We start from the raw sequence: 14,837 nt of genomic DNA, 5'->3' as shown, positions 1-14,837 counted from the left end.
TTATAAAACAGTATTGAAAGGAAAGGTTATTATGCATGCAAGAGATTGCTTGTCACACACAATGTAATTAAAGGGGGTAGAAATCACTAAATCTCCTGGAGCAGACACAGAATTTTCAAAGCCTAAAGGACTAGCATTAAAATGAAAAACATCCAATTGTCAGAAGCTTCCAGCTATTTAACTTCCAGCAAGACATGATCAATTATGGAGAAATAAAACTATGAGGTTAGCCAAAGAGAAAATGTAGCCCAAGCCCCACTATTCTTTGATAAACCTCAAAATTACACTGCCAACCTTAACGGTACTAAAGGGATCAAGATCATGAAAAGCAGCACATAATTCTGAAGTTACATATAACTTCCAAGAAGCAAATATGAAATAGAACTTCGTTAATGTGAAAAATACCTATACTCCAAATTCTGGCTATACAGAAAGAGCAACTCATATGTAAGCATATGAATTATTGAGCAACACTGCAAACAATGTTTAAGTGTATACATTTAAAGTCATGTTTCTTTGTTTCTGGAAAGATATAATTAACTCAATGGCATATTTTACCATTATCAATGGCAAAATTGATACCATTATCATTATTAATGGTGCCTAAAAACAGATGATTGTGGCAATTACAATGACAACTGCCATTTATTGAGCACCTGCCAAACACTCTATTTGGTATTTTATATCCATTATCTCTAAGCCTCGTGACAACGCTATAGAGGAGGGACTCAGAATTCCCATTTTAAATTTAAGGAAACTAAGGTTGAAAGAGACTAGTGACTTCTCAAAGTCATATAGCCAGAAAGCAGACACTAGAACCAGGTTTGCCTGTGTCCAAAGCCCAAGTGGTTTTCAGGGCACTATAATGCCTCTCCCTATTAACAATCCACCCCTACTCCCACCCAGACACAGCAAGCACAGATTAGCCTTCATGTGCAGAAAACTTTCTATGATCTCAAGAGCAGGATGGGCCAGCATGAATTCAAAGTAACAGGGTCCCCCACTCTCAACCCACATACCCCAAGATGATTCAAATCCTGCTGTTTATATGAGTGCTTCCATTTTCTCACTCTACACTTAGAACATAACCAAGGGGGCCCCAAATTGACCAACTGTCTCAATATTCACATAGCCAATCAACTGACTGGTTCATTCCTTCCAATTGTGCCAATTTGGTAGCAAAATCAGAGCAGACAGTAAATATGCTTGGTAAGAAGGAAGGGCATCCTCTCAGTTTCTGACCTTAAGGCAGGAAGGGTCCTATGTGCACTTATGCATTCAAGGAAGCTGAGGCCTCCCTGAGCCTAAGGGAGAGTCCAGTTGATTGTGCCAGTCACCTTCTGGGGATCCATTGCTAATCTCAGGGAAGCCCACAGTTTTAACAAACGACTGTTTTTCTTCTTGATCAAACATTTCCAGGATGGCAGGCAGGGGTTCGTGAATTCTACCCCATTCTCTGGACATGCGAATACAATTTCATCTCGTATATAAAATTCTTGTCAATGTTTCTCCTGAAATATTCCCTCAAGAAAGAGCCTCAAGCTTGGATGCAAAGAGTGAACTAAGACATTCAAAAACCATGTATTGAGCATCTCTGAGGGTACAGAAAGGAATAAGATGTAGTCCCTACCATCAAGGAACTCAGCTGAATGTGGAAGGAGGATCAGCTCAGAACTAACTATGTATAATGAAAAGGAGAACAAGGTGAGTGTTATCCTGAAACACAGAGGAGGAAGGGATTAATTCCAGGTGCAGGGTAAATAATAAACTGGGCTAATACTGATTGAACACCTACTAGGTACCAAGGATTATACCAGGCATTTTACATATATTATCCCAATTAATTGCCCTGTGGAATATGTTCTAATACTATAATCCTCACTTTACAAAATGAGGAAACAAAGAAGAGGCAAAGTACCTCACCCAAGGTCCCATAACTAATTTGTAAATACTGGAGCTGAGATTTGGACCCTGCTGGCCAACACCGAAGCTTATGTTATTTTCACTATAGTAGACTACATCTACCAGCACAGAGACATTTTTCCTGGTAGAAGAGGAATCTGAATTTGCTTCCTCTTCTGTAATGTGGGGACAATAGCAATGCCTGCTTCACCGGGTTATCGTAGAGGGAATGAGCCCAAGAACATAAAGCACTCAGCATAGTGTTTGGCAAACTATAAGTGTTCAGTAAATAGTGACAGCTTTGTCGTCATCGTCATCACTGTCATTTCTTCTCTAAAGAGTCTAGAATGTAGCCGTCATGAGCCAGAAAGTCTTTTTTTTATTATTATTTTTAAAGGGATTTAAAAGAAAAAAAAGCTGTTGTTTTTCTCTGAAAGAAAAGAAAAGATTGGCCGGGCGCAGTAGCTCACATCTGTAATCCCAGCATTTTGGGAGGCCAAGGCAGGCGGATTGCCTGAGGTCAGGAGTTTGAGACCAGTCTGGTCAACATGGTGAAACCCTGTCTCTACTGAAAATACAAAAAATTAGCTGGGCGTGGTGGCAGATGCCTATAACCCCAGCTACTCAGGAGGCTGAGGCAGAGGAATCACTTGAACCCGGGAGGCAGAGGTTGCAGTGAGCCAAGATCTCACCATTGCACTCCAGCCTGGGCGACACAGCGAGACTCCATCTCAAAAAAAAAAAAAGAAAGAAAAGATCTCACCAAACCACAAGTCCTTCCCATGACCACCTGACGAGTGAGGTTCCTGTTTCCCCAATGAGCCACATCATACCTTCTCTTCTGAAGAAACGGTCAGCTTGTCGCTGGATATCAAGCTGCACACCTGGTCCAGACTCAGGCTAAGAAATTCTTCTCCTAGCATCACCTCTGGAAAGTGCTGCTCTGTTCCAAAAAAAAAAGCAGAACAAAACAAAGTTATAACACATTCCTGCCCTTCCAAGACAATCTGTGGGATTCACAGTAGAGTCCTGGAGGGGGCCGGGGGGGCCATGGAGGGAAAGGGAGTGAAACAAAGACAGAGACAGCATGGCTGGAGGGAAACTTGCCTTTTAATTCAGCAGTGATGGCATCCACTATGATCCTCTGTCCTGAACATCAACACAGACGAAAATGGGGCAGACAGATCTGAGTTTGTATTTTTTCCATGCTCCATGAGATTAATAATAGCATTGCAGAAAAGCCTCACTGGGACCTGCCTCCATAATTGAGCTCATTTCCCCTCAGAGTGTAAGCTGGTGGAGTTGCAGACAGTGCACCCTGAAGCTCAGCCAAACAAAAATGGGTCAGAACTGTTGTGTGTCTGAGAGATCTCTGGGGGTTCTTATAGGAAGTCAACATTAGAAGGTCAGAAGACAGGATCATTCTTTCTTGCCCAAAGTCAAGCCTACTATTGTGAGCCTCTGGTTCATGAGGAGGCCCAATTAAGCATTCATCCAGGTGTGGTGGCAACAAGGTGACCCCACCACCCCTAGAACAGTCGACGGAGCCAGGCCTATGGAACTGTAAGACAGAGGGGAATGTGGTGACAACTAGAATAAGATAAAACCCACAGGCCGAAGGTCCACAGAAGGGAAATGCCAGGAACAATTCCTACCCTGACATTTTTCCAGGTCATCATCCTGCTATTAGAGAATTATATTCACTGAAATGTCATCTACTTCAGAAAGAAGGAGCCTAGGTTCAAACCCTGGCTTTGCCATTTATTATTATGTTTTTGGGCCAACGGCATCATTGCTATATTGCCCAGGTTGGTCATGATCTCCTAGGCTCAAGTGATACTCCTGCCTCAGCCTCCTGAATAGCTGGGACTATAGACACAAGCCACTGCACCTGACTTCATTAACTTCATAAAAATCAAACAAATAATTTAAGATTTAAATCATTTCTTGTGAAAATCATTTTTAACTTTTTATATTGAAATAATTTCAGACCCAAAGAATTCTCACACAAATTTCTACCTTCATCCAGATTCCCTAAACATGAATAGTTTATTCTCAAATACTGAGTTATAAATAATATTTTCCATCTTCCACTGGACAAAAAAGGCTCCCCACTTGCTCCACACCAGCCTATTGATATTACCATGGTCACAACTAAAGGTTGTCCATCTTGAAACTCAGAAATATTTACACATAATAAGACAAATCTGAAAGTCAGTTTCTTTATGAAGGGAACCAACTGTCAACATCAACATGGTAAGAAGCTGGTCTTTGCTTCTCTGTATATCAATACAAAAAAAGCCTTTAATTTTTAAGTGAAACATTCAAAAAACCTTCTTAACTATGGAAATATTTAAGACTAGATAGTATTATTTTTTAAGTGTTCATTGCTAAAGATCTTAAAATAAAAGCAAGAGAGCAATCTTCGTTGGATGGTGAGAATTTATTCTTGGGCTGGAGGCTGGGAAAGTACTGGATTCTCCCTCCATTCCCTTTCTGATCCAGAAAGTCTTTGAACCACAGTCCCCTGTCAATTGGTAACACCCAAGAAACAGCAGATAGAAACAGTAGTCACCACACAAGCCACCACACCATGAGCAAGCACAGGACATTGAGGCTCTCTGGACCAGCCACAGCTGAGCTCAGCAGGACCACATGGTTCTAAGGAGAGTCCCGCAAACCAGCACCAACATCTCTGGCCCAGAGCCACATCTGGCCTTCCCACATGTATCTTTGGCTGACCAAATACCTGACAGCTGGAGAAGGGAAAAGAACAAGAGGAGGTAAGAAAGTAAAATTCTATGCTGTGAAATAAAAATTTCCTTAGAGCTCATAAGGCTGTAGATAGGCTTCGATTTTAAAAGGGAAGATAAAAGAAGTGCAGTAATGTATATTCTAGGTGATGTGGGGAACAAATTAGAAATCCTTAGAGATAAATCAAGACAGAAAGTAGTCAGCACCCCACCTCCATCTCTCTGTCCCTCCCCTGCTGCAAGGTTTGAATCTAAACCCTTTCTTTCTGAAGTGGGCCGCTTCTCTGCCCATCTGGAAACCTTCCATTGAAATCCCATTCAGAAATCCTCCCAGGAAGCAGTATCTAGTGGGGAAGGGGCAACAAGAGAAATAGCAGGCAGCAGCTTTTCACCCAGGGCTGGCACCCAGGGATCTGTGAGGTTTGTAGGGCATAAGCGGAAAGAGACAAAGAAAAGGATCAAAGAGGAAAATGCCTTCCCTTTTCCATTTAGTCTGAGGAGACAGGGGTAACCCCCAAAGTCTTTGAACTAGGGTCCCCTCTCTGTTAGCAACACTCAAGAAACAACAGGATAGAAAAGACAGAAACAGGATGCTCCAGCTAACTCCATTTCCTGGGAAATAGGATTTCCCCAGAAGACTTTGTATTCCAGTCAGCCCTCTCCACAGCTGCTTCCTGGAAAGAACCCACTTTGCTCCCAGAAGATACCTTCCTGAATCATCTTCTATTTTGAACAATTATTTGGGTTTTTTGTTTTGTTTTGCTTTTAATGTATTAATGGAGAATATAGTAAAGAGCCTTGGCTAAAGGGTCAGAAGACCTGGGCTCACGTCTTATAGTCACTTCTTCCCAGGCTTTGCCATCCATTTTATGAAGGATGAATATTATCAACCTGTGTTCCCGCTTTCCAAAGTCCGGTTCTGTGAGCAGTAACTTTTTTTTTTTTTTTTTTGAGATGGAGTTTCGCTCGTTGCCCAGGGTGGAATGCAATGGCACAATCTTGACTCACCGCAACCTCCGCCTCCCAGCCTCCCGAGTAGCTGAGATTACAGGTGTCCACAACCACACCCAGTTGATCTTTTGTATTTTTAGTAGAGACAAGGTTTCATCATGTTGGTCAGACTGGTCTCGAACTCCTGACCTCAGATGATCCACCCGCCTCAGTCTCCCAAAGTGCTGAGATTACAGGTGTGAGCCACTGCGGCCAGCAGCACCACTCTTTAACAGAAAAGATTTTCTGTATAATCAAGATATCCCTTGGAGCCCGGCACAGTGGCTCACACCTATAATCCTAACACTTTAGAAGCCTGCTCAGGAAGATCATTTGAGGCCAGGGGTTCAAGTCAGGCCTGGTCAATAAAGTGAGGCCCCCTCTCTATTACAAAAAAAAAAAAAAATGTAACACATCCTTTGGGACTGCAGGTCCTATGGGCAAGGCTGTGCACCTGCAAGATCTTAGAGACCAAATTTAATTCTATCGAATTCAGCAAACTGTCCAGTGATATAGGTTATTCAGTTCCTTGAGGCTGCAGGTTTCCCATATATTAAATGGAAATAATAATAGTACATATCTCATAAAGGTGATATGAGCATTAAATAAAGAAATAGATGTAACTCACATTTACTGAGTCCACTGCAGGTGCTAGATAACTCATAATGTATGATGCATCAAATGCAGCATTTCTTCAAAAATGAAGAAACTAGAACTGATGTCTACAAGCAGCCTCACAAGCAAGACAAAACAAGGCACCAATAACTCCATCCCAAAGTCTATCTCTCACATGACTCAGAGAGGTACTTTCAGTACAAACAAAGATAGGGAACAGGAAAATTCAGAGCATGTGTAAAGAACAGTAATAGTGAAGTCTAGCTAGAACCTAGGTGATGTCTTCATTCGTCCAACAAAGGTTTGCTGAGCACTCCCTAAGTATGAGGAGCTCTGCCCGGCTTTTGGAGATGCAACGGAGAGGCAGAAAAGGCTAGATTCTGGGGGAAGAATTCATGTGCCAGGGGGCATAGTACCTTTTAACCATGGGCTAGCCCTTGAAGGGTAACTCTCTAATAATAACTAACTTTTCTTATCGTTTTGCGTCTTTTTCTTAAAGAGGAGTGGACACAGAGAAAAATAAGTCAGTTAATTAAGAGTTCTGGTTAAGAGTCCTAGTTAACCAGGCTTTACTATAAGTAACAAATATTGTTTAAGTTCCATATCCTGCTTGGTAAAACACAATGAGTATGTTCCTGTCCATGTGGATGGGAAATTATAGAGAAGAGGAAGAGGCACCATATAACTTTCAGTCTTTTCCCCATCCAAGCAACACAAACATATCTTCCCAATGTTAAAAGGATGATAAAATTTGGGTGATACATTCCCAGGCAAGGGCTTTCTCTGGGGATACAGTTGCATCTTGGAGAAAGTTGAGGCCATTTCCTAATACTAGCTAACACCATTCTAAGCATTTTACATATATTATGTCTCTCAATCCCCACAAAAGCCCTACTAAAGTGAGTATCAACACCCCATTTTACAGATGGAGAAACAGAAGCTCAGAGAGTCTAAGACATGTGCTTAGGTTTACAGAACAGTAAACCTGGTAGAGTCAGGTTTTGAAAACAAGACTGCCCAATTGTAATAACAGATATTCTGACGAGTATCTTAGGTACCAAGATAAACACCAATCCTGAGCAGTCCACTGGGATAAAATTCAACACAAACATCAGAAAACCTTAAGAATCCCTCTCGGGGTGCTGGACATAGAAAGAGACAGAGAGAGGCATAGACAGAGGATATGCATCTAAAAACCTTTTTTTGGGGAAAAAATAGAATAATCTTAGTCCCTAAATTCCTAACTTCTTGGCATTTTGGAGTCAGTTCTGGGTTCAAATCTCAGACCTAACACCGGAATTAAGATATTTCCCTAATCCCTCCATCCACTAGGCCAGAGGAAATGATAGTCTTTGGGGTTCCCAAAGCCCCTCAAACAAGAAATAACAATCATATCCCTAATCACCCTGCTTTATTACATGAATCTTTCTATTCTATTGGGACTGGGAGCCCCATGAGGTCAGGGACCAAGTCTGTGTTATTTGAAGCTGAATTCTCAGTTTCCAGCATAATATCTGTATATATTGAGCTCTAAAATTATTACTGCACTTTCCTGACTGTTCTTCAAGACTGCCTAGGGCTCAGGCAACCTCTCAAGCTAGCCCCAGGACTATTCCTCTCTCTTCATGGAATGAAATAAACCTAAACCTTTGATCTGGTTCATCTAACCTACAAGCTTAGAACAAACGGAATGATGACCCATCTGTGACTTCCTTGACCTGCACAGATGAAATAAACCCCATAAGAGCCATAATTCCCAGGGCCAGCAGCCCCAGGGAACAGGTGTGAGTGCCTCTGAACTGAACCACAGGTCACACCCTCAGGACAGACTGGCTGACACAGGTGGACACACAAACAAAATGGAAACATTTTGGCAGGGTGAAAAAATAAAACCACAGAACTGCCTTAAAACCCTCTCTTCTGCCCCTTATTACTCTGTTTTTAGAGGCCAGAGGCAAGCTTTCTTGAATCAATATTTAGCTTTCCAGGCTCACAGTTTCTCTGCTCTAGGGAAAAGGCTCAGCTCCCACAGGGAAGTAACAGAGACCTACCTTGATCTCTTCTCAGAAGGGTCATGACCACCAGCCCTCAGACTCTAAATATTATTACCTCCACATTCCCTGGGAAGGCAGGAAATAAGCTCTCTTTCCATGTTGCCTTACTCCAGAAATATTATGTGTTGTCCTCTCTCTCCTCTCTCTCTCTCTCTCTCTCTCTCTCTCTCTCTCACACACACACACACACACACACACACACACACACACGCGCACACACACACACACGCATGCACACACAGCCAAGGGCCATAACAGTGCTATTGATTCAACAGTGAGGTTCCCCGTAACCCAGAAAATGGAACAAGGGAAGTTTCCTAAAATCCTAACAAAGAGCAAGCAACGAAACCTATCTGTGTCTGCACTACTGCCTTATTTGCCACCTTCAAATTAGATGCAGAAAATCCAAGAGAGGCAGGAGTGAGGCAACCATCATGGAAAATAGGCTGGGCTGGTCTGGGTGGGTGAGAAATAAGTAGCGGGGCTTAGGACACAGACCTCTGCAGTCAGCTGGCCTCCCTCTGGCCCTGCCACTTACAAGCTGTTAATATATGATCTTGGACAAGTTACTAAACCTCTCTGGGGTTTCAGTTTCTTCACCTATAAGCTGAGAAAATAATAACTATCTCTTATACTTAAGTGAACAAAATGAGGCCATGCCTATGAATCATGTAGCACCATTCCTGGCACCTAGCAAGTGTTCAAAACTGATAGAAATGCCCATCATTATCATCATCATTATTTCATGGTGACAAGTTAGCAGCAGCAATTTTAGAAGAGGACTCTCACTGAGTCAGAGATTTATGTTTTTTAATGCTTTTTCAAATTTTTCTGCTGCCCTTAATTTAATTACTTCATTCCATGATCTCAAATGACTCAATCAATCAAAAAAAGGCCATTTCACTCCATGAGCACGTGAAATCCAATGGCTTTTCCATCCCATGGCTGGAGGTTTTCGCTTAGCTTTGGCAGCCTGATGTAAACAACATGTCCAAAGAATTTTAATTGCTACTTCATTAATGAAGTCCCATTAACATCCCTCCGAAACAGCTCTGCTGATGGCCCAGTGCATGGCTGTCCAATTACCAAACAACAAAGTCCCCATAAACCTAAGCCCTGGCCTCTGAGGTTAAAGATTAAGCAGTCCCTGGAAACAACAATAATGAGGTATAAGAAACAGGCTGTGAAAGACACTGGGGTCCATTTCCCAGCTACTAGCTGCCCAGGAAGACTGTGATGCCATTAGCTGAGGCAAGAGTCTGAGCAGTCAGCTTCTAAATGCAGGACCTACCCTCCCTACCTCAGAATAACATATATCATAGCAAAGATCTGGGGGACTTCCCTGAGGGGGAAACTGAATCCAGAGGAAGCAGGAGGGACTGCCACAGCAGGAAGAGACAGGGCCCTTCCAAACAGGAAACGAAATAGGCAGCTGGACATAGAGATGAAGCTTCAGCCCCCACAAAGTTGTGCTCTCCCTGGAAAAGCCAAGGACCTATCAGAAGACAAGAACTGGCTTTAAAATAAAGTCACATTTGTTTAGAGAGCAAGTTGGCAAAATCTATCAAAAAAAATTTTAATGTATACTCTCTTTGATCCAGCAATTATGCTACTAAGATTGCACCCTATAGGTATATTAGCAAGTATACTCCAAAATATTATGTATAAGAATTCTCACTGAAGCATTTTAAATAAAAGAAAAAACTGGAAACATTAATGTCCATCACTAGAAGACTGGTTAAATAAATTATACTCCATCCATGTGATACAGCAGGTTAAAAGAATAAGATATAGCCATACACAAGGGTCTGGAAATAATTGCAAGATTTGTATTGTCAAACAAAAGTACAATGAGTACAGAGTGCTTCTGTTTGTGCAAGTTAAAAAGCATAATATATAAATTCTGTGGGGTTACCAAGGATCTCCCCACTTCAGAAAGACAGCCTGGGAGAAGACTGGCTTTGCATTTTATACCTCTATGTACTGTTTGCATTTTTTGGTCATGAGTATAAATTGCTTTTATTGAATATATTACCTACATTTCTCAAACAATGGTATAGAAATGTATCTGCTAACATGGAAAGACATTCAGAATATACTGCTAACAAGTTTCTTTAAGAGATGGGGTATCTTGCTATGTTCCCCAGGCTGGACTCAAATTCCTGGGCTCAAGCTATGCATGATAGCTTGAGCTATCAACCTCAACCTCCCAAGTAGCTGGGACTACAGGCACCTGCTACTGTACCTGGCTAGAATTTTTTTAAACTGGAAAGCATACATGTACAATGAAAAAGATCTGGAAGGATACACATCAAGGTGCTGCTGGCAGTTCTCTCTGGGTAGGATTGTGGTATATTCTTCCCACCCGTGTGCTTTTTCTGTAATAGTCAGGGATGAGTTTTTATTAAAATAGCAATAACAACAACAATAATAACAACAAAAAAGAAAGCTTTTTAGAGAAGGAAAAGAAAGAGGATTCAGCAGCAAAACTGGAATCTACAGACAAGTGAAGGCAAAGCAATGCTAGCCAGAAACTGGGAAGAGTAGGGGAGGCTGCACAGAACATACCTGCCTGCAGTAGACATCTAGATAAAGAGAAACCAAAACCAGAAGTACTGGAAATCCTTCTTCCCACAAAGTGCATGTGGTCTGCAACAGCAGTGACCTGAGGATTCCTGTCTCTCCTGCCTGGACCCAACTCTGAGGCTCCCTCACTGCAGATGATGAGGCTGGGAGGGAGGCTCCACAGCACAGCCCCAGTGGTGTCTACTTCCATAGAATGCTCTCCTCCCCATTCCCCCTGTTCCCCAGATGATCCTGGAAACAGGATAGGATGTGCTACTCCCAGGATAGAGAGGAGAAAATAGGCTCAGGATTATTCAGCTCCAAAGTGTTAGCTGGTCTGATTCCTAGTTCTGATCTGGAAGGTCTCCTTGTAGTTTGTTGGCATGAAGTACCTTCTAACTCAAGGCCTGGGTCCAGGGAGGCCTCTGACCACAGAGACCAATGCTTTCCCGTGTGTGTGACCCTAGTGGGTGCCTGCACCCCTGCACTTACAGTAGAGTGAGGTCACAGGTCTGTCTCAAGAGGCAGCGATGGCAGAGAACCCCAGGCTCCATCTAAAGTCAAGGGTACAAGGAAAAAAGCAGGCCCACATCAGTGGGTGGGTTCAAGTGTGTAAGCATAGATAATCATTTTCTACTTCTTCTCTAAATACTGCAAAATCTAACCTTCATTCCCTTCTTCTAACATCTTTGCATCATAGCCTTATCTTCTGCATTATACTACTTTAAAAATATTACCTCCCTAGTGTGTAGAGCAGAGTGGGCTGCAGAGAAAGCTACCCAGGAGAGGATCACAGGCTCCACAGAAGGCCTACATAACAGGGAGGAGACTCTCAGCCTGAAGATCATGCTGACCCAGCCAGGGAAAGTAGGAGGGCCTACTCACTCATGCAGTGAGGGAACAGGCTCCATGTGTCTGGGAGGAAGTCACCCGACAGGGAACAGAAGCACCCACATGGTGCTTCCTCCATCCCAAGATGACGACATACCCTGTGTCTAGTGGACAGCTGGATGTCTGTCTACACTGTCTGGTTGTTGGGATTTGGTGACTACATTGCACAGGCTTCCAGGAACATGCTTTCAATGGAAAATGCCAACTCTAGCCACATGCACTCCTCAGTTACTGATTCACAGGGCATCCTTATGTCCAAACTGGGCCTAGAAGCTGTAGAATGTAATAAACACTGGCTCTGGAGTCAGCACTGCCTGGGCTTGAATCCTGCCTTCTGTCCCATCTGTCACGATGTGACCTCAACAAATTACTTCACCTCTCTATGCCCTGGTTTCCTCAGCTATCATATGCATTAAATGGGATGATGCCAATAAAATGCCTAGCATAGGGTATGACCCAAAGGGAGAGCTCAATAAACACTGGCTAAGAATAATTCATCAGGATGTCTGCATACACACACCCATAATGTGGACAGAACACAATCACTATGACAGCAACAGGACCAAGGAACACCAGAATGATGGATGTGTTCCTAGCTGCATCTGCTGCACTCTCCCACAGATGAGTCTCATCATCATAGAGTGAAAGGGGCAAAGGGAGAAAACATAGACATTGAAAGTTGGGAAAAGACAGGCCAGAAGAGCCTGGGAGCCCTATTAAAGGTGGGGATTCACATTAGAGAAATGCACATCAAAACTACCAAGTGATACCATCTCACACCAGTCAGGATGGCTATTATTAAAATGTCAAAAAACAACAGATGCCAGCAAGGTTGCAGAGAAAAGGGAATGCTTATATACTGCGAGTGGGAATGTAAATTAATTCAGCTACTGTGGAAAACAGTCTTGAGATTTCTCAAAGAACTAAAAATAGAACCACCATTTGACCCAGCAACCCCATTACTGCGTATATACCCAAAGGAGAATAAATTGTTCTACCAAAAGACACATGCACACATACGTTCATTAAGCACTATTCACAATAGCAAAGACATGCAATCAATCTAGGTGTCCATCCACAATGGATTGGATAAAGAAAATGTGGTACATACACACCATGGAATACTATACAGCCATAAAAAAAAGAATAAAATCATGTCCTTTGCAGGAACATGTACACAGCTGGAGGCCATTATCCTAAGTTAATTAACACAGAAGCAGAACACCAAATATCATGTTTTCACTTGTAAGTGGGAACTAAACCCCAGGTGCCCATGGACATAAAGATGGGAACAACAGACACTGGGGACTCCAAAAGGAGTAGGGGCAAGGGCTGATAAATTTCCTATTGGGTATTATGTTCACCATCTAAGTAATGGGATCAACAGAAGCCAAAACTCAGCATCACACAATATACAAATGTAACAAACCTGTACAAGTACCTCTTGAATCTAGAATGTAATTTTAAATTTTAAAAAAGGTGGGGATTCAGTATACTCCCCAAACCTCAGACAACCATACCAGCCAATTAGGGCGGGATATGTGCTAGGTGTGCACACACATGTATGCACACACTATGTGGAAGGAGAGGGCTGGCAAGAAGAGATGCAGAAGAAGGAGACAGAGAATTTCTGACATCTAAGCACTCTCCCTTTGCCACTGCACTAGCAAATATTTGTGAAAACAATCTGCAGAGAAAATGTTTGCCTTAGCAAAGAGCTTGGCTCCTGCTAAAGCAAAGCCTTAGCACATCCATCCATCTAGAAAGTGACCTCTTCAAAGGCTTCACTGGGAACCCTCCCCAGGGCTCCCTAAGCGAAGGTGGAAAGGCAGTGGAGAATATGCAGGGAAAAGAGAGCACAGGAACAGCAGAGAGGCAGAAGGGTCAAGGTTCAGAACCAGAAAGAATCAGCAGGACTCAGAATTGAGGCTACTGGGTAATGTCCTTCACAAAAATCATCATATAAAGACTATCTTTACAAGTCTTCAGAAAGAAGACTTGCTTGTGCCTTCAGAAACAGGCTGCAGGGAGACATAAGAGTCTCTGCAGGCTCCTGGGGTCAGGGACTTAATCAGAGAGAAAAAGCATGCCAAGGAACAGAGCAAATGCTTGTTGCTTTGTTGACCAAGAGGCTAGCACAGCACAGGTAGCTAGCTGGCAGGTGGGCAGCCAGTAGGTCCTCAGCTAATTTCCAGACACTGGCTGAACAGGAGACACTGAACAGAATAGCAGCCATGACAGTGCTTGAGCAGGGGGAAGAAGGAGGTGCCATATTGCAAGGGAAGAAGGTGGCCATGACTGAATTTTTCAATTTAAATGATCAGACCTATTTCCTAGTCATTCATCATCTTTCCTCAGGCTGGAACAAGTGGCAATGAAGATTTCTTTCCAGCTAGCTAAATAAACATGGTGGACTGAATATAAATGTTCATTTCTACTCCCTCCCAAAACCCCATTAAAATAATAGAATGACAAGCTCTAGCACAGAGAACATCTCCAAGAAAAATAAGTGAACCAACAGATTATCTGATGCATTGAGGACTGTTCTAACAAGAAGTAGTGGTAGAACCATACACTATGCAAGAGAAAAAGACAATTACTAACTGCCCTTCTGATTAAAGTTTTCTGATTTAAAAAACACTATAATTGTAATAGATGACTTAGTTCCGTTGTGGAAATTATATTTGGACAATAAAGACAGGGATGGCTGCATGTGTATAAGGGGAAAGTCTGCAAAAGCTCAATCTTATTCTTCTGGAGAAGTCAACAAATAATATCTAAAACTAATAAATCAAAGAATAGCAGTTATACATATTATTTTGATAAATGGAGGTGAGTAGTAGATGAAGTAGCTTTTAGCTGGATCAGAACCAGGATTTTAACTCCTAAAGGATTGAAAGTGAGTGGCTCTGGAGCACAAGACTTGGTGTGGAAAGGTGGAGCAGGGCACTCCTCATCATTACAAGCCCTGCAATAGTACGTGACTTTTTTTTTTTTTTTAAGACACAGTCTCGTTCTGTTGCCTAGGCTGGAGTGCAGTGGCACAGTCTCGGCTCACTGCAAGCTC

The 14,837-nt window shown here is 42.5% G+C and overlaps 1 protein-coding gene across 4 annotated transcripts in view; it reads right to left on the bottom strand.

Moving 5' to 3' along the window:
* The window catches only part of KLHL3 (kelch like family member 3), a 117,737-nt gene that overhangs the window by 58,488 nt on the left and 44,412 nt on the right, over positions 1–14,837 (bottom strand). For all 4 annotated transcript variants that reach the window (XR_007726823.1, XM_050795621.1, XM_050795620.1 and 1 more), the window contains exon 6: positions 2,736–2,845. Coding sequence is in view for 3 of the 4 variants with exons in the window: in XM_050795621.1 (XP_050651578.1) it covers positions 2,736–2,845 (110 nt within the window). In the remaining variant the exon portion in view is untranslated. The remainder of the gene's footprint in view (positions 1–2,735; positions 2,846–14,837) is intronic.

Source organism: Macaca thibetana, chromosome 6, assembly GCF_024542745.1.
Source record: "Macaca thibetana thibetana isolate TM-01 chromosome 6, ASM2454274v1, whole genome shotgun sequence".
In the NCBI taxonomy this organism is placed as follows: domain Eukaryota; kingdom Metazoa; phylum Chordata; class Mammalia; order Primates; family Cercopithecidae; genus Macaca; species Macaca thibetana.
The sequence above is the reverse complement of the archived record's forward strand: the minus strand, read 5'-3'. Positions and strand labels throughout refer to the sequence as shown.